Genomic DNA, 19,938 nt, shown 5'->3' with positions numbered 1-19,938 from the left:
ATAATAATAATGTTACTGTGGTTAAATGTCATAAAGTCATGATGTTACACACTCCGGTACAGTAGGTAGCGGCATGCCTTAACCGTTGGTTTGTAGTCCGCCAACAAACTGAAAAGAAGAAGAAGAAGAAGAAGAAGAAGAACACTTGTTCCTGTAGACTTTGATCTCGCGTGACTTGTGCTGATGTAACGCGAGATTTCAGGGACGTCACTTTTAGCGCGGAGTTTGTTGGCGGAAAAGTCTAAAAAGCTCAATAAACTCTTATATTTAGCCGCAGCCCGAGTTATATTTACATATATTCGTTTTCGTCGATTCCACATTATCTCAGGACTGTATGCTGTGCTCATGAAATTGTCGTTTGAAGAAACTGTTGCACTTTACAGCAGCAACTAACGCGGTGAGTTTCTCTTTGTTTTGGGTCTTTTTGTTCTGACGTTAGCTGGACAGACAGCAGCGAACAGCTAGTTTTCTTGTTATGTGGATGACAAACGACAACATTTCTTATCTATCTGTCAATAACCAGTCACTTTATCAAGTGAATACGACTCTCAATACAGTATCCAACTTAACGCCACTTCTCTAAGTTAATGACATTTACAGTTAACATGTTTCAGTTAAGTTGCCACCCTCATAACTCTCTGTATCAATGTCTGTGTCTGTCTTAGATGGAGCTGTTTCCTGTCTGCACTGAAGGCGTCAGCACAGACGGATGTGTCATTAAATCAGACAGAGGTCAGAGGAAAAGCAAAGTCTCAAGTAAGTTGGACCTAAAGAAAATAATCAGCTTAATGACTTCACATAGTAACATGCCTGTAAAGGTTTGTCATTATTTCACCTTTTGTTGCTCAACAACCTGAAACACACAAAGTGAGAAAGTATGGTACTGGATTCAAAAAGTGTGTTGTTTAACTATGACTTATATATATATATATATTTATGTTCCTGTTTTGTTCCAGGGGAAGTGGAAATAGACATTGAGATCCTCTCCAAAGCCGTCCCTCAGCTGGCCAAGGTTTTCCGCATAACAGACAAAATTGGAGAAGGTACTTGCTCTGCCTGACTTTATACACAGCTTTTTGGAGTTTGCAAGTACATGCTTCAGATACATTTTTTGTTTAAGATGAATACACTAGGGACTCGACTTGAAGTGTTCATGACGTGTATCTGTGAACAAGGTACGTTCAGCTCGGTGTATCTGGGTGAGGCTCAGATGCTGGATGGGAGGAGAGAGATGTTCGCCCTGAAGCACCTCATCCCAACCAGCCATCCCACACGCATCGCTGCTGAGCTTCAGTGTCTCACTGTTGCTGGGTGAGTCCAACACTGCTGTGTGTTTATGAAGCGATTCAAGACCCCCAGACTGTCAGACTCCCTTTTTAAAGAACTGAACAGCTAATTCAAACTCTTTAATGAATTATGTTTATGTACTTTGCTTCATGCATTGTTTACGCTGTTGTTATTGACTTCTTACAGTGTTGGCTCAACGTATATGTGAGAGTTGTGTTCTCACAAATTCTAAAGTAACGAATCAAAGAACTATTGCACCATAACTGTTTATTTTGTTAAAGGTTATTTTTATGCTGTAGTAAATTAGTGTGGGCTCCTTGTTGTGTGATTCAGCTAAACCTACGCACCTCAATACATTGATGGCTGGTTTGGCAAGACATTCGTTTGATTATATGAATGTGCATTTATGTTTGATCAGTGTTTTTAAAATGATTGTCGGAAGTGACCGACCAAGATTGACATCGTCACAGAGGAGTCACACATTCAACGCATTTATTAAATGCGTTGAAAAAGGATGCAGTGAGAAACTTTAAATTTTAAAGTTTCTCACTGCGTCCTTTTTCCTTTTCTTCTCTCACTTTTCAGAGGCAGAGAGAACGTGATAGGCGTGACGTATTGCTTCAGGAAGGACGACCACGTAGTGATCGTCATGCCCTATATGGAACATCAAGCTATTGTTGTAAGTACAATTAGTTTCTTTCAAGCATGTGGCTCCCGCTAAAACAGATTTCTGCAGCGATACAATCTGTAATGCAATCCCCCAAAACGTAAATCATTTAGTAGCTTTCTTCATGTGGTTATTGTTTGCTGACATGTAATTTAAATCTTCTGATCCAATCAAAATGCATTCATCAGGACATTATTGGCTCATTAAGCTTTGAAGAAGTCCGTCTGTACATCTTTCACCTGTTGACGGCCCTGAGACACATCCACCAGTTTGGCATCATTCACAGAGACATCAAACCAAACAATTTCCTCTACAACAGGAACAGCACAACGTGAGTAGTCCCATTCCTCCTTTTCTTTTATCACCTCGCTGTGTAGTTTGGATGTGGTGTCTGGGGCCAGAATAAAGTGTAAAGTATTTCTTAATTTATTTAAATGTGTGTGTAGGTACGCGCTGGTGGACTTCGGCCTGGCTCAGGGTACAGCGGACACCCACATTGAGCTGCTGAAGGTAGTGAGGCAGAGGGCATCGCAAAAAGGTGGAGGGTCCACGGGGAAACCAGACACTACACAGCGTAGCAAAGCACCACCAAGACTCCTTCCCAGAACCACCGCCACAGCCTCACCCTCACTGCCTCTGCCTGCACAGCAGTCCATGAACTTGCCGCCTTCCTGCTCTTCTTCCTCCACCGCCACCTCCCCCTCAGCCTCTCAGAAAGCACTGGTTAAAAAAGCTCGCTCTGTCACCCCCACCGCCTCTCGCACAAAGCACACCAAGGTGTCTGATCACATTTCACCCTTATTGGTGTTTCTGGGGCTTTTCTTTAGCTGAATTGTAAATTTGTGTAATTACATTGTATTTTGGGTATAACTTCTGTCTGGGTATTTTAAACTGTGTGTTTATCTTCTCACTCAACTACTCTGTTGGCTTTAGCTAAATTTTGCCTTCCATGTTTTTTGTTTTCTCTAGGATTTGACAGGACTACGCAAAGTGCCCCGTCCTGTGTTTGGAGAGAGGAACCTGAACAGCTGCACTCGCGCTCCATCCACCACCAAGCAAGCTGCCATAAAGACAGAGGTAGGCACGGTATCGAGTACATTTTTGGAAGAATAAAAGGTTTCTCAAAACCATTGAAATGATGAATAAACATTTGCTTGAAAGAGAGACCCTTTTGAATGTTATGTGTTTATATCTCAGTTAGGTCATTGTCATGAAGTACTTTTTTTGATTCAGTCGGTAAAACCCAGCAAAACAGAGGAGCCAGCCAGTCGAAAGTGCTCTTCCGTCAGCCGGGGCCCGCTGCCTGCGAGGACCCAGAGCAGCGGTCAGAGGCCCCAGAGGACGGTACAGCAGGGCCTCACCTGTAACTGCTACCTGACTGACCGAGTCTGCAACATCTGCATGTCCAGGTAACAGGGAAAGAAAGAGGGAGAAACCACTCGTATGTAACATATTTCTTCATCACAAATGTGAACCCAACTTATTTACTTTCTTTGTTTTTGCTGTTCTCTCACTGAACTGTGTTCAAACCTCTGCTTTGTGTTGTTTGTATTAATAAAGGAAGCCGCAGGTGGCTCCCAGAGCTGGAACCCCGGGCTTCAGAGCACCAGAAGTCCTCACAAAGTGTCCCAACCAAGGAACAGGTGTGTACCTCAAACCACCACTATTATGAATAATGATCACACAAATGCAATGACCGCTGTGCAAAAGCTTGCTGTTGAACTCAAACCTGTACTCTTTTTTTTTTTTTTTTCTCCTTCTCTAATATTGTGAATGCCGATTCAACATTCACAATATTATGATCCAAATCTTTATTTTTCAATGTTCAATTCGTCCGTGTGTTTTGGACTCTAACTTCAACAACTTCTCAAACACATTGAATACATTAAAACATAGATGATGATGTCTTATTTCAGACGAAGTGCCCATTTAACATAAAGGACTTACAGTTTGGAAATGTTCTGCTTCAAAGCACAAAGAGTGCTTCACTCTCTCTCATCCTCTGTAATGTTGTTTCACCTCCGAAAGTCTTGAGCAAAAACACAAAAGTGGAGACTGCCAGTTCTCAGTCATTGTTAACTTCATCCTCATTGTTTTTAACTGCGAGTGTCTTTTTCACAGCGATGCACCCATTGGCCAATTTTGATTCAGGTCTGACCTGCTGATTCTTTCTAAGAACTATTATTGACCGCAAGGCACCAGAATAACTTCTTTCACCACATTCCCGAAGAATAGTTTGAACTCTCCGGAAGTCAGTGTAAACCGTCACAAATGCTAAATGTTGTCCTTTGACTTTGTTTTTGTCATAAAAAACAAACAATTGAAACGATGCAGGGAATGCATGTTGTAGTTGTTACTAATGTTGCACCTCTTCCTGTCTTCTCCTCCTGTGCTGCAGCCATAGACGTGTGGTCGGCTGGTGTGATCCTGCTCTCGCTGCTCAGTGGCCGCTACCCGTTCTTCAAAGCCAGCGACGACCTGATCGCCCTCACTCAGATCATGAGCATACGAGGCTCCAGAGAGACCATCCAGGCTGCCAAGGCCTTTGGTGTGTATTCGCATTTTAAACTGACCCCTCTGCTGCTGTATTATGATGAATCCAGCAACACAGTGTATCGCCAGACAGTCGGCGTAACAATGTAGGAGAACTGAACTCAACCTCCCTATGATGCACAGAAGGCTCTGTGTAGATAATGAACCTGTTTTTTTGGGGCTGATCTCCATTCAGGCAAAGCAGTGGCATGCAGCCGGGTGCTGCCTCGGCAGGACCTCAGAACGCTGTGTGAGACGCTGAGAGGACGGAGGCCGTCACCGGATGATGAAGTCACACCGCTTCCCGACGCCAACGAAGACTCCACTGTCACCCGTCACCACCGGGTCCAAGAGGATACGCCCACACACCGTCCCACCGAAGGAACATTAAAGCAGCACAAAGGTGGAGCAGGTGAAAGTGCTGAGAGGGAACACTCGGGGAACACGGAAACCACTCGCCTTAAGCAGAGCTCAGAGACAGACTGCAAGGTGAAGGAGGACGTGCAGGACTGGGACAGAGTCCCCCATGAGGCCTACAACCTGCTGGACCGGCTGCTGGACCTGAACCCTGCCACCAGGATCACAGCTGCTCAGGCCCTGCAGCACCCGCTGTTCAAAGACCTGTGAAATGGGACCAGGAGTCTCACATCAACAGAACAGAACTGCCAGCGTCCTAGTCTCTGGTTCACGTACTGAGTCTGCCCACTAAAGAGAAATAATGCTGCAAAGTGGAGAGAAAGTGTGTGTGTGTGTGTGTGTGTGTGTGTGTGTGTGTGTGTGTGTGTGGTTCTGAGAGATTTTGGTCTGGCGAGAAGGAGTTCACCATTTTCTCTCATCCACCCGTTAAATGCTTTATAGATTTTAATATAAATATTCATTCAAGACGGGTTTGACTTGCTGGTTCACGCGTCAGCAGTTCATGGCAGCTATGGTGCGGAGTACTTTGAGGATGGACGTGTTATTACTGTGGGCTAGTGTGATGCCGCGGGTCAAGTTTGGCCTTTTTATGTTCTGGACAGGGTCTTGTTAAGAGGGGAAAGTACGTATGTTGTTCACTATTGTCAACGCTGCCTTAGCACCGCTGTATGAAGCGACTATTTCTGAAGTTTGAACGGGCTTTTGATTTAAAAGTGCATTTTAATAGTATGAATGCTACTCTACGAGTGTCTGTTTTAGCAGTTATAATTTATAACACGGTAAATGTAAAGTCTCTCTCGTTTGGATGTTTTAATAAAGGGAAGGAAAAACCAGCACGTGGCTGCTATTATCAGTATGTAACATCTTACATTTATGGAGCATTAAGTTCTGACTTATTACTTTTTTTTCTTGCTAATAGCTTTGTAATTATTGGGTAGGTGTGAATTTCATAAATTGCTTCATAGACTGATTTTAAGTCCAACTATTCTGCAGGCACCTCGGAGGCAATATCCATTGTTTTTACCATAGAAAATATCACTTAATAGAACAGCACCTTATTTAAACTCGTGTGTACAAGAGTTTGAAAGTTTATTACAGAAGCAATACAAACTTTGCAGCCATTATTTGGATGTTTTATAGATACTGAAACATTTTAAACGAACCAGCAAACTAAACAACTGAAAAAACACACCAGCACTGTATGATTTAACTGTTTAAAATAATATATTCAGGACTCAATTTTTTCCTGTGTTTTTTTTTTTTTTACAAAATACATCAACAGAACAGTTGAAGGCTTTTTTGTTTGCTCTGCCCTGAGGAGAAGAAGACCTCCGGTAGTAACTGTTGTGGGCTCGGTCTACAGATTCTCCTTCACCTCGGTGAGTTCCTCTATTCGCACCAACACACTCTCGATCATGTCGAAGGTGTGCAGGGCTGAGTGCAGAGCCTGAATGGACACATTCAAAATCAATCAGGTCAGTGCTGCACGAACACACAATCGAGACCGTTATATGAACCAGAACGGTCACTGACCTGAATCTGGGACTCTGACGTCATGTTCGGCAGCTTCTCGTTGCCAACAGACACAGACAGCACAGACTCCTCTGCTGAAAACACACATTCATGTATTATTCTTAAACTTTCATGGACTCTTCACAGGCTTTGGTAGTAAAGCTTTTATTCCCAGAGTATGCGAGTCCTTTGATGAAGGTGGAACTGAAATAGACACAAGTGTCGGTCTGACCTTTGACTTTGCCCCTCTTGGTCTGCATGGTGTCGTGGAGCTCCCTCTCGTAGTGAGCTCTCGACATATTCACTCCGACACGTAGCGGCTTCAGGAACGTGTCTTCTATTTTGTACAGTTCTGTCCAGATCCCCGTCTGCAAGATCAAAACAGCAGCAGAGACTCCTGATGGGTGCAGTTAAATGACCGCTATGGGAATCAGAAACACGTGGATGTTTAGTTGTCCTTCTGACCCCTTAAAATAACGGCAGGTAAATGAATTAAACCATCTTTTACTGTGGCTGATTTTGGTCTTTTACTGGATCACTCACCTGGTTCTCTGTCACTTTGTCTCTGATGACGAGGTAACGCAGCAGGTTCAGAGACTCCATGACTCTGTTTTAAACAACACAAAACAGTACTTTGACTAAACAGTCCTGACTCAAGGTTCACTTGCTCACATTTGCTGAATAAGATCTTGTAATACAGTTGAAAGCTCCAGAAAAAGATGGTACGTGCACCTTGAGTTGGGCTCATTAAGTCAAACACAGAAAAAGTTATTTATAATAATTTACGTGATGAAAAACTAGTTTCATCATGTAAAGTTTAATAGTTAACTACTATTAGTTTCATCACGTTTTCATACGACTTCATTATAAGGCACAGCAATGCTTCATAACAACCATTTTGTTAATATTTGAGCTTATTTATCTAATTAAGCCGACACTAGTTCACACTTTGGTGATTAATTAAAGGTACAGTGTGAAGCATTTAGGGGGATCGATTGGCAGAAATGGAATAAAATGTTAAGAATGTTTTCTTTAGTTAATTTAAAATCACCTGAAAATAAGAATCCTGTTTCCATTACCCTAAAATGAACCGTTTACATCTACATAAAGCGGCTCCTCTTCATGGAGCAGGCCACCATGTTCCTACAGCAGTCCAGAAAGGACAAACTAAACACTGGCTACACAAAAGGGCCAGTTGTGTTTTTCTACACACTGCACCTTTAAGCAATGCACATTAACTCCAGTTCATGCTGTCAAGAGAAGGAAGCTCACTTTGGTGTGTTAGGTGTCAGTACACTGACAGACTGGTAACATGCACCCTGCCGCTTGTCGTAATGCATGCTGGGATAGGTGCCAGTGAGCTAGATAAGGGGAACAGAAAATAGATGGATGGGGTGTTACGTGTGTACTGACCGGTCCAGGTACTGCAGGAGGTCGGTCTCTGGGCCGTCTGGCAGACTGAGAACTTTACGCAGCAAAGGCAGCAGTTGAGATCCCTCAAACCAGGCGTTACTGTTACCTGGCTGAGGACAGACAGGCAGACCTTTACTGTACAAGACACTCATTAAGCTCTTAATTAATGAATCAAAACTGATAAAAAACGAACAGAGCAAACAGCCCCCAAGAAGTTTAAAAAGGCATCTCACCTGCAGGGCACTATCTATCTGGATCTTGATGTTTTTGATGACGTAGCCTTCAACTCCTGAGTGATGACTGGTGTTCAGCATGTACCTGAAACAAGACGGCCGGTAAAAGTCAATACGCTGGAGGGTGGAAGAGAAAGAGACATTTTCTGGACGGAAGGTGGAACTCACTGGAAAAAATTGTACTTTGCTTCAGTGTCAAACTTATCGATGCTCAGCTGCAACACCTTTAGACCTCTGGTTCTCTGTTGACGAAGAAGCAAATATGTTAATATATCTACATTTAGAGATTATTAGATGCTAATAAAATGTGACTTTATTTCAACACAAAAGTAGAAGCTAATGGTACTTTTTGCGCCTTCTACTAAGTGCAAAAACTACCTACTAATGTGAGCACTTACCAAATCGTGCCGCGGACACATCGTCATGACCTTCACCAAGTTCTGAAAAACAAAACGGTGAAATCAATAACTTGGCATCAGAAGAGCGCCACACTGTGAGAATCCCAACAGGGTAAAAGCTGAGCTACGTATGATTCACTGTGCTCACCTGAGGGACTGTGAGGAACGTTTTGATCTCCAGCAGATCAGCAGACAGACTGCCGTCCTCCAAGCACACCAGACTCTTCTCATACAGCTCCTGTGTGACGGTAAACACACACACTGTACATCAGACTGCAGAAGCTCTAAAATAAACAGGTAAAAGTCTTGTAGGTTACAAGAAATTATTATTTGTGCTTTTTACACTTGTGACTATATCCCCCTGAGGAATATTTGGAAACCACAATACAAATCTACAGCATGTTGCAACTCTTTATTTAAATGTTTCAGATTGACTCACCAGTCCTTTCTGAATCCTGGACTCCTCCGTTCTGTCAATAAAATATACTTTAAAGTAAGTTGTGAGGGGTTCAGCTCAAATACACAACACATGCAAACCGGTAGATCCAAGTCTGCATTTATTCAGTAGGGCAGTTGTGTATATGTGTGAGCAGTGGCTACATAAACTTAATTTGATTTTTCATGAAGTAAGAATAAAATGCTTTTGTCCCCAATTCATGTCAGTGAGTTTTTTTAAAAATAAATTATACAAGGTTTCAATTGCCAATATGTCATGTAAACGTTAAATGTAAAAAAAGTTTGAGTTTTTAGAAGTTTCATCCAACATCAGTGACATACGCTACATCTACAGATATCAGCGGCTGCTCTGTTTGACTGATGAACTGCCAAACTAACATGTGTGCCATTACAGGTGTTGTTATATTAAAGTCAACTGACATCAACACTGCAGACAGAACAGATAAAACATTGTTGTGTATTCACCTGGACAAGAGGAGGCAAATGTGCTCCATATTACACCGAAGACTGAACACAGAACTGTAAACACAGAGAGCGTCAACAATGACTTTCCATTCTGAATAATATTGAAACAAGTGTTCAAACAGTATGAATCATCATCAGTATTGTCCGATGTTAATGTCTAGCAACGTTTGAATTCTGTCTATCTTACCTGAAAACACTGGGGAATGTATCTGCAGCCAGGTGATGGACAAACACCAGGTGAGCCAGGCTTGCCAAAGACTCTTTAGGATATCGCACCTCCTCCTCTAGAAAGCCCGGAACCTGTTTTCTCTTCAACAGAGGCTGGAACACAAGACTGGGGATGGACTCTCCGATAGCACTGAGGGTGTTCTGTACAAAACACACACACACACACACTTGCTTATTAATATCATAACTGACAGGGTCACAACATCTAAAGTTACAGGGAAGCATCAGCTCTTCCCAGAATATTATGAAGAATGGATTTTACCGTACCAAAATCTCTGTGGCAAAATTCCTGAGGGGAGACACGGCCAGAGTGTCCGGATCCTTGAGTTGTAACTCCAGCAGAGGGTGACTCAGAGTTTTCATAGAGCTGCAGAACATAAACACACAGAGAGTCAACCGTGGCATCAGTGCTTGGGGTTAAATATGCAAGTCTCAGTTGTGAATATCCAATTTCTCACTCACAACTTCAGCAGTTCTGTACGCAGCTCGTCCTCTTCATGCCTGCCCCGCTCACCCGCCATCTTCTTCGTGTTCTCACTTTGTGCCTCGCGGTTCAGGAGGTGACACTTGGCCTCGTGGACAAAAGGCTTGACAAAGTCTGTCAGATCGGTGCAGCAGCGACAAAGCGAGAAGACGTCATCCTCCTCTTGCTCCTTGGTGTGAGGTAGAGGCAGTTTGGCCACCTGGTCCAGCACAGACGACAGGGTCATGCCCAAAGACGACGCCTTACGGCTGCCCAGGCACAGCAACACTGAGAGGAAGGCACAGGTGAAACGGAAAATGGCTCCACTTGAGTCGACACGTAATGGAACTATACTGGACTACATATTCAGAGAAATGTTCTTTACCTTTCTGTAGAGGGTTCAACAGCAGGTGGAGGCTCTCTGCTATGGTGTCAGGGTCGTCCTGCTCCAGCTGCTCCAACAAGCCAATCAGCAGCTCTTTGGGTCTGCAGGTCTGGAGAACCACAACTCACCCTTAAAAGAACCATTTCATCCCAACAAACACAAATCTACAAACTGCTAGGTGAGTGGATCATAACTCATGTTGTATCTTATACGTTATAATCTAATCTTTTTTTGTTAACTGTTGAGCAGAAGAAGAAACCTGTAGCAGGTGCTTGAAAATGGCAAGGCATGGAGAAAGCTTCTCATTTTGTTTCTTCAGCAGAACCTGGATCAGGGGAGGCAGCAGATTCCAGCCCATACATCTCACAATGTCCTGCAGAAAGAGGGATGGAGGCGTGTTTATGCGGTGCAATGTGCAAAACACTTCCCAGTCTACGTGGTGAAGCAATGGTCAGCTGTGAGTACCTGATTCTTTTCATCCAGGACAATACTGAGGACCTGTACACTGTTTCCCTCCTCAATGCAGGTCCGCCCAGATATGGAGAATACGTCATGGTCCTCGGTGGTGTAGCTGTCATCAGAGAGGGCTTGCTGTGTGAAGAGGGACAATGGGGGATTTAAAAGGGAGAGAAAACATTTTTACTACAGCAAGTTGATTGAGTAGTCATTCTTAAGAGACTCACACATCTCTGGACCACATCACTGAGCTGCTCCAGAGACATCTCTGCTGTTTGTCAGGTTGGGGTTTATCTTCACACTGAAGTCCTCCAAAATAAACAGGACACATGTCAAAATAATGCACACCAGATTACTTGATAATCAGATGGTTTATTCATTACTTATGTGTTCGTGCATCTTGGTTGTGTTAAAGTTAAGGTCAGATAAGCTATGTGTGGACAGTCTGCTATAAACGGAGTACAATGAATACTGATTATATTTCTGAATTAGCTTAGCCGTTAGTAGATAAAAACCAACTCGTTATTGTGATATGCTAGCTATTCAAAAACAGTCACAGACAGTATATACTGTTGTTGAATACAGGTGATAAACAGGTCAATAATAAGGTAAATAAATACCCACCTCAGGTGTACTACATGTCCCAAAACAACCCGGCGAAAAATACCACGCTAACTCAGAGCGCTGCTAACGGCTGGATTGTCCCTTTGGGCTTTCCGTTGAGTGATATACGTCATAGGTTAAGGTTGAAACTGCTGCAAACGGAAACAACATGGAGACCGAGGACAGAAGAAGGAGCGGAGGCTCCGGTAAAACCTCTAATAAAGGTCAGTTTATAATAAATACATGTTCTCTCTTATCGATATCAGGCTCTCTGAAAATGTTTACAGCCGAACTGACTTCCGTAAATAGTTAAAACGTGTTTCAGTGGTATTCACGGGTATATTGTGAAGTTGGTTTACTGGTTTCCACAGCACAGGGACGTACTGAATCTTATATGAGAAGCAGTTAACAGTCCTATTTGCATATTTAATTATGTTGTTTGTGTGACAGGTGGGAAACGCGTCCAATCAAAGACCGCTGAAGAAGAAGAAGCAAGAAGGTGTGAAATTATTTCATCATACCAAAGATTGTAGTTTGGTTCTAGAATATTCTGCTTACTCGACTTGAATAGAAATGATGATAATGCACGTTTAACAATAACAACACCAACACTTCCTTTAATGTGCGTGTGTGTGTATGTATCTTCGTGTCAGGAGGGAGGTCGTGAGGGAGACGTTAGGGGGGAAGTTTGATCTGGAGAGAAGAGCCATGAAGGTAGTGGAGCGTCTCCTGGAGGACCAGGTGGCTGAAGACTTCCTGGTTGACTGTGTATGTATCACCTGAGGTCACGTTTGCAGAACGACAGAAGCCTCGGCTCATATATGATAAGTGAGACATCTGCTAAACGTGGCACAAAATCTCTCTAGAGTAAGGCCTACCTTGTCCCGTGTTATTTATTGTATCACGTCTTTTTTCAGATCAGATGTTAGCAATTAAGCACCCAGTGCCAGGCTTGCATTTGTTTTGACATGGGGGAAGCAGTAATTGATCACATTGGCTTTGTTTTAATTGACTAAGTTTTCGAATAACATGGAAACGGATAAGCTAAGAATCTTATTTTCTCCTCTTATTGTCTCCTTTCTTCACAGGCATGGTTCATCACTCCTGCTAATTACAAAGATACTATTGAGGAGAGATCCATTGCTAAACTGTGTGGTTATCCCTTATGTTCGAATAAACTGGGCAAGGTAAGCGCCTTTTACATCAGTGCTATTCAAGTAACACATGTCATTGTGTCTAATGCTTCTAATCTGACTCAGTGCTGCTGTTAATTTTACAGATCACAACTCAAAAATATAACATTTCTACTAAGACCAACAAGGTGTACGACATCACAGAGCGCAAGGTAAGTAGTGCACCATGTGGACTTGAAACAATAAATAGTACATGTGTTTATATTGGATTAAACAGTCACATGTTTGCATCTCTCTCTTGTGATAAGTGTTTTTGTAGTAACTTCTGCTACAAAGCCTCCAAAGAGTTTGAGCTCCAAATCTCGACTACACCTCTTTGGCTCAGGCTGCATGAGAGGTATGTGTGCTGTACTATGAACTGATCATTAAATATTATAATCTTCTGCATATTAAAACTGCATGTTTACTTTCTGTCTCACTGACAGTCCTCCAGAAATTATATTGATGAAGAAAGGAGATGGGTATGTATTCGCTTAAGTGTTTGTATGTGAATATTTTAAATACGAACATATCAGAGCTGATTCAACTAATTAATGGATACATCTTACAATGTTTGATGTTCTAAATGTAACCCAGTGTAATCCATGTGTGTCCAGCGGGAGTTCTGGTGAGGTTGTGATGCTGTTGGAGAGGGGTCTCCAAGAGGAGGACGTGGAGAACCCTCAACCCGTCGACCCTCACAGCTCTCAGCTGGGTTCTGCTGCAGACGGCCACGGCCACAGTGAAAGCAGCGACATTGAACAGGAGCAGGACTTTGTCTCCAGCATGGTTTCCTCGCGGCAGGGACCCAGGGTGCACTGGGGCAACCTGCCTAAACGTACAGATGAAGACAAGGAAACTGATCACGGGAAGACGGAGAGGCGAAAGAAACAGAGGAGGGATGGCGATGAGAAGGAGATTAAGGGTCGTCGAAGTCGTGGAGCAGATAGGGAGGGAAAAAAGAGAGAAGATGAGGATCGACAGGAGTCATTTTCTTGTAAAACAGAAGTTGGAACTGATGCTGAGAAACCTAATGGAGAGCAGGTGCCAGAGGAGAGAGGCCTGCCTGACGAACTCGGTGTGGAAGAGGCTACAGCTAAGATGAATTTGTACAATTTATCTGAGACGGTCACTCACACTGCTCCCCCGCCTGTTGACTTAACAGCCAAACAAACAGAACACACAAATCTACTCACTTCTCCACCGGGTGACGACCCAAACAGCTTAACCGAAAGCAAAACTCTCCCTTCTTCAACTCTGATCAACATGAATCAAGACGGCCATGACGCGGCATTGACCAGCCAGCTGGGCCTCAACATCACCCAGGTGGGTATGAGCAGGAGGGGGGCAGCAGGGCTACAAGAACTCCTCAAGAACCACACTGCTGCAGCCGAACCCGACTCCATCCGGCTGAATCTCCTCGAGTGCCTGAGAAGAACGTTGAAGGACTGGAGCACAGACGAGACCCTGAAGTTCCTGTACGGGGCTGAGCATTCGCTGTGCTCGCCTTTTGCGGATGTTAAAGAAGAAGAAGAGGTGAGGGAGGAAGAGGAGGAGCTGGATGAAGACGACCTCGAGGATGAGGTGACCGATGAGGATGCAGAGGGGCTTGGTGCCGGGGAGCAGAAGAGACCATCTGCAGCAGCTCCAGACTACCGTGTGCTGCAGCAAGAGACCCAGCAGCTGGAGCTACAAGTCAGGGAGTTTTATAAGGGGACCTGGATTCTACCTGAGGAGGAGGAGGAGGAGGAGGAGGAGGAGGAGGAGCCGCATGGAAGCAAGGTGAGTGAAGGGAAAAGAGGATGGGTGTCGATGAAGGGCCTCGTTGTAAGAATCAGTAGAAGGTGTGTGTGTGTGCGCGTGCGTGCGTGCAAATACATCTTGTTTGTTCCCTCACCAGGTGACAGTCCAGGACCAGAACACAAAGGACCCGGCTCTGCCGCTTGTTGACTCTCATGCTCAGCACCTCATCCAGAAACGAATCACAGTGGAGAAGCTCACCAGCTGGTGTGTGTTTATTATTATATACACATTAATTTGCCAAAAAGAGAGAAAACTCCCAGTAAACAAAGTTGAAGATGAGTTTGACTGATTCAGTGGTGATTGTATCTGATGAAAGCCTTCTGGCTCCACTTACAAGCTCAAGTTTACTGACAGTTAAAATGTTACATTTCTGTTGTATTTGTGTCTCTTTGTCGCTCATCTCTGTGTTGTGCTGCAGTCTCACAAACATTGTCGGTCCTCTGGGTCTCACCATCAGTGACTTCTCCACCGACCTGAACAATCTGGTCAGGACATTCAGGTCAGTGCTGCACACACAAATACACACTCCGCGCTCTGCAGGTCTGCCTGCATAAGGCCACACCGTTAAACACACACACACACTTTCTTTTTGGTCAAATCATTTTAGCACACTGAGAAGCCTAAAATGTGTCACAAAATTGGCTGTAATTTTGAACGTCTTGAGAAGACAGAAGAACACTCACTGTGAGGATTGTGACCCACAATCCTCACAGTGAGTGTTCTTCTGTCTGTCATACTCTAATATATTTCATATGTAGGCTTTATTCTGTTTTAAATGGTTATAATGATAAAGTTATTGCAACCTTTTGCCTACTTAAACTCATTGAGATATGTTTATTTCTCTAGAGTGAGTAAACTCTCTGCTACCAGCAACAAAAACATCGATCTCTCATCTTCCATCTGTAATGTATCCTAATTAGAGAAACTAGAACTTGTAGTTAACACATTGATTTCATTGAAAGGGACAGTTCACCCCAAAATCAAAAATACATATTTTTCTTCTTCCCTGTAACTGTCTCTTTAAAATCCACAACGTTCTCGTTAGATTTGATGAAGAACTCTGCTTCCTCCTACTGGAAGACATGAAACATGACAACAAGAGTTTCATCAGCTGTCTATGGACTTCTTTTCACAGCAGACATGTTACAGCAGAACAAGCTCAGCTGAAGTTATTAACATGAATTATGTCTATATTGTGTTTAGGGGCTTTTGTTCCAGTACCTTCATATTGTGCATGCGGTGGATATTTAAATGTAACATAGTCAATTGTTAGTGTGATTAATAACGTTTAAGATTTTCATTGTTATGATGAAGTCAAAATGTCTGCTGTGAAAGAGGCTTATTGTTGCACCACATTTACTACACACATTCACATGTGTTTATTTAATGGTGTATTGTACATGTAGCGTTTTGAGGAACTATTTTCCAGTGTCATCGTGGCATTTTTTTGGCCTGTCAAGAGTTTAAAAAAAACACAATCTGCTTGAGACTGTTAAAGATGGATGCAGATGCAGGTAGAAAACACACTCTGTGTTAATCTGTTGTTGCATTGACTACAAACAGTATTACATGTTTTTAAGGTGAAGTACACAAGTGTTGCTGCCTTCAGGCTGTTTAGAAATGAGCTCTGGTTAAAGATCGGTGGAGCAATGCAGGAATTACATGAGATCACTAAACTTCACAAAACAATAATAGTGCTTTTTCCACAGCAGGTAAAGCACAGCTGGTAATAATTATAATGTTAACGAGGCTATTTAAATACGCCGTGACAGTGAACCAGCATGCACAATACCAGGGCGCTGAAACTGAAGCAGCTAAATTAAATTCATTTTATTATTTACACCTGTACATGTTCAAATGTCTTCAATGAAAAGTGCCTTTAAGAATAGTTGTCCCACTCAAACAGGGAGATCAGCACAGGTCCTGAGATGGATTGCTGCCTTTTGTAATTGCATTTGTTACATAATAGAAATTTACTGAGTATTTTGACTTGCCCAGTAGTAGTCAGTATAGCGGTTTATTAAGAAATCTTTAAAACTTGAACCAGAATTGAACATTTCCTGCCGTAGAAGTACTCTGGGTTCCTATTGGCTGGTGAGGATGTTGTCAACAGGAGGTCTATTAAATCACTGTGTAGTGAGCAACACCTCCAGAGTCCTGCTTCCAGGAATTCTCTTTTCTGCAGTCGGAGGCCCCGCTGACAAGAGGCTGAAGCCAAAGAATACACACAGCGCTGTCACAGACGCATACATCAGCGCTCTATTGCAGGCAGTGGTTGTGGTGGTCGCTCCGGCCTCGTGCACGTTCGGTTTCTCTAGTTTACTTATCATCAGAATCTTGTGATTTCTGACACCTGCCTTTGGAGTAGGTTGCTCCAACAGAGTTATGTGTATGTTCTGTGTTTAGATAGATCTGCAACACATAGACAAATGCCCTTACGTGACATAATCTTTGTTGTGACTGACCTGTTGTGTTTTTTTTCTTAACACCACAGGTTCACCAACACAAACATCATCCACAGAACTCCAGGGTGGACCCTCTTAACAGTCGTGCTTCTCCATCTGTAAGTTCACAGCGTGTGTGTCTGTGTGTGAAAGTGTTACTTTAATCTGAAGAGGATGCACCGTGACAGCTGGGCAGTCTGCTGGTTAGTTGTGAGAGACAATAAGATATATGACGAGGATATCAAGGGCCTCCCAGAAAATACACTCAGTCAGCAAACTCCAAAACCTCTGTTCTTCACTGCCTGTGTGTGTGCATCTGTTTGTGTGTGAGTGTATGAACAAAGTGTGTGTTTTTACAGAAATAAAGAAAAGAACGAGCTAAGTGATCTAATCAAAGCTGACATGAACAGCAGTCAAATATCTATGCAATATGTATTTTCTTTTAACTTTTAAAGAAGCAAGACAATCCACATATTTTAACTAAAGCTGACATTAGTGTCGTGCTAAAATGTACCTTTGCATTAACAGATTGATGCTCAAATCAAAGCAACAAGTTCTGCTTCTGTTCTTCATTCAAAGGAGAAAATAAGTGAACTGTGACTTCACTTTATGGTTCAAAGCTTGTGTGTGTGTGTGTGTGTGTGTGTGTGTGTGTGTGTGTGTGTGTGTGGCAGTTCAGGGACAGTTCCGTGCTGCTCCCGCCTAAGCACACATGGACGCCTCATGGCCTTATCTCCTCCTGATTGCCCCTCTCCAGATCCGTGATCCAGGATAGAAGGCACACACAAGCAGCCCTGTACAAGTTAAATACACACACATAGTTCCTCTGTATACATCCAAGCAAACTGAGCCATTTTTATATTGCCCCGGCTGGGAAAACTTTCACCTGACGCTGGGCTGACTCTGATTTATGACTCCCTCAGTGGCCATAAGGTCAGTCAAGACCACAATACTTGCATTGTGAACTCTCTGGAACGTAACAAAAGAAAAGTGTTGTGCAGCTTGACGGGCAGGAGGTAACACAAATCTATCACTCTAACTCAAGGGAGCCTCGTGACTGCAAACTCTTTCCTGAAACGCATCACATAGAAATGATTAAGTTGCAAAGCTGAGACACTAGGAGTGGATCTGTGGACAAACTGGACTTTTCTAGATGAATTATGTTGTCTTTAAAAATCTGTAAAAAAGTTTAGTGATATGGAATAGCACTGGTTAGAATGAACCTAAATATCCTTTACAAATGCTCAGGAATCTTTTGGGGTTGTGATAAATTGTGTGATGTTGATTTTGAAATGTTTAAAACCACTGATGAACCACTTAATAACCTGTTTAATACTTGTTTAGATAGCGTGAATGGTTTCTGGTCAAGCCACAAGATGCCTCATCATCTCTTGAGTTGACTTTTATTTTATCCGTCTTTGATGAGCTAACCCTCCCAGAAACATTTAGTCACATCATGTCCCACTGCTACTCTATGATTTCATTAGTTCCAACTTAACTTCAAGCTTCTCCGTTCCTTCCATTCCTCCATCATGAATAATTTCTTGTGCTGCCTTATCTGTCTGCTGCGTAGCAGCTGCGGAGCTGGTCTGGCTGCTATTGTTCAGGCCGGCTGAATAATGGATGCTCCCCCCTGCAACACTAGACCCTGGGGTGAACCGGAGATTAACCAGCAGTGCACCTCCACACAGGTAGACAGGACAGGTAGAGGGGGCGGGGGGGGAGGTGAGGGACGGACGGACGGGGGTTAGAGAGGTGATGGAGATCAGGTGGAAGGTTGCAAACAGTGGAGGTAAAGTCTTTACGTAGGGCTGCTGGTCTGTGCTGATTTGATAGATGATGGCACAGTTTCTGTACATGTGAAATGTCTTGTTATGGCAGGAATAATGACACTCAGATGCCAGTTTATTGGGTACACCTAGCCTAGTTTGAAATGTCTTGCATCTGAAGTCTGTCAGGTTTGTACATGAGTTTACTTATACATTACTGGAAGATTCGGGTCATCATGGAGTGACAAGTATCCTGGTTTTGATCATGTTTTTAGAGCATCTCAGTCATGAGTTGCTCATGTAAACTTCAGATCCTGGTTTCTAGAAACCTGGATATGACAGCTGGAGTGCTCCACTACCAGGATACTGTAAACACCTTGCACTGCTCTCTGTGCAGAGAGAAATAATTGGCCGAGATGTTCAGGAATCAAGAGACAACTGCACACAGACGATCAGAAAGCTGCATACTGTTATGATCACGTGTGCAGGGCGATGAATAACCAGGTTTCTCATGTTCCATGTAAACAACGTCATATCCTGAAGAAGATTCAAAACCAGGATGCTCATGTGCATGTAAACACACTGATGTTAGCAGCGAGCAGAGATTCTTTGCTGAGTTAAAGCTAGAACCCCCTTAAATCTAGTGCATGGCCTAATTTATAAAACATGTGAACTGTGTTTTACTCACAAGTGGGGCTGTCCTGGACCAAAGAAATTCGTAGTTGATTAACACTCATGCGATTTTGTCGATCTGTAAAACTGAAATAATTACCCAAAAACTTTAAAACAAAAGGCTGCGGTCAGCGTGTGATTGTGTGTGTTTTGTGTTTCAGGTTGTCGGAGGTGTCTCCGGTGCTACGAGAAGCTTTGGAGACGCCAACATCAGCGGAGTATTTGAACACACTGATGGAGGAGCTCGGTCTGCAGGAGCAGGACCTTCCGAACATAGTCCAGCTGTTTAAAACCCCGGCATACTGACACACACACACGGACACATGAATAATAAATACACGCTCAAGATCACTGACTGAATGAAATAAATATGTGGGTATCTGACATTTTCTGTAATGTTTGTTTTTCCACAAATAAAGTTGGTTGTAATAACTTTTGAAACAAAAGCTCTGGTCTTATTATCGTACGTGTTTACCCCTAATCTAGGATAGAGGAGTGGAGTCTGCAGCAGTAGGGGAGTGTAACAAAGTACTTTACTCGAGTACTGTACTTAAGTACAAATG

General features: G+C 43.1%; 3 protein-coding genes across 7 annotated transcripts; 2 read left to right on the top strand and 1 right to left on the bottom strand.

Moving 5' to 3' along the window:
• The first annotated feature begins 190 nt into the window (after positions 1-190).
• cdc7 (cell division cycle 7 homolog (S. cerevisiae)) lies at positions 191-6,109 on the top strand. Of its 2 annotated transcripts, none has more exons than XM_031855200.1 (12): positions 191-397; positions 666-756; positions 957-1,043; positions 1,176-1,311; positions 1,873-1,966; positions 2,143-2,285; positions 2,401-2,464; positions 2,924-3,031; positions 3,188-3,363; positions 3,515-3,597; positions 4,353-4,502; positions 4,683-6,109. In XM_031855200.1, exons 2-12 carry the CDS (start codon positions 666-668, stop codon positions 5,111-5,113), a joined length of 1,563 nt encoding a protein of 520 aa, XP_031711060.1. In that variant the 5' UTR covers positions 191-397; the 3' UTR covers positions 5,114-6,109. The 2 variants fall into 2 exon arrangements, with proteins under 2 accessions (XP_031711060.1, XP_031711059.1); XM_031855199.1 differs by having other exon boundaries at positions 2,401-2,731.
• Positions 5,976-11,624, bottom strand: glmna (glomulin, FKBP associated protein a). Of its 4 annotated transcripts, none has more exons than XM_031855203.1 (19): positions 11,537-11,624; positions 11,140-11,221; positions 10,922-11,047; positions 10,716-10,829; positions 10,457-10,565; positions 10,071-10,359; positions 9,876-9,975; positions 9,568-9,749; positions 9,381-9,434; positions 8,899-8,929; positions 8,608-8,697; positions 8,460-8,501; positions 8,230-8,303; positions 8,062-8,146; positions 7,829-7,938; positions 6,959-7,022; positions 6,648-6,783; positions 6,437-6,510; positions 5,976-6,350 (listed from the first exon to the last, which is right to left on the bottom strand). In XM_031855203.1, the coding sequence occupies exons 2-19, from the start codon at positions 11,176-11,178 to the stop codon at positions 6,261-6,263; spliced, it is 1,809 nt and encodes a 602-aa protein (XP_031711063.1). In that variant the 5' UTR covers positions 11,179-11,221; positions 11,537-11,624; the 3' UTR covers positions 5,976-6,260. The 4 variants fall into 4 exon arrangements, with proteins under 4 accessions (XP_031711063.1, XP_031711065.1, XP_031711064.1 ...); XM_031855205.1 differs by having other exon boundaries at positions 6,437-6,507; XM_031855204.1 differs by having other exon boundaries at positions 11,140-11,213; positions 11,537-11,622.
• A 49-nt stretch (positions 11,625-11,673) lies between these two features.
• Positions 11,674-19,821, top strand: rpap2 (RNA polymerase II associated protein 2). Its single transcript, XM_031855198.1, has 12 exons — positions 11,674-11,739; positions 11,966-12,014; positions 12,169-12,283; positions 12,604-12,702; positions 12,795-12,860; positions 12,957-13,045; positions 13,134-13,169; positions 13,305-14,469; positions 14,588-14,694; positions 14,909-14,989; positions 16,985-17,053; positions 19,537-19,821. Exons 1-12 carry the CDS (start codon positions 11,685-11,687, stop codon positions 19,679-19,681), a joined length of 2,076 nt encoding a protein of 691 aa, XP_031711058.1. The 5' UTR covers positions 11,674-11,684; the 3' UTR covers positions 19,682-19,821.
• The last annotated feature ends 117 nt before the right edge of the window (positions 19,822-19,938 follow it).

Source organism: Anarrhichthys ocellatus, unplaced genomic scaffold (genome assembly GCF_004355925.1).
Source record: "Anarrhichthys ocellatus isolate YVR2014 unplaced genomic scaffold, GSC_Weel_1.0 scaffold15, whole genome shotgun sequence".
Classification (NCBI taxonomy): Eukaryota; Metazoa; Chordata; class Actinopteri; order Perciformes; family Anarhichadidae; genus Anarrhichthys; species Anarrhichthys ocellatus.
Note: the sequence above shows the minus strand (reverse complement) of the source record. Positions and strands in the feature narration are given on the sequence as shown.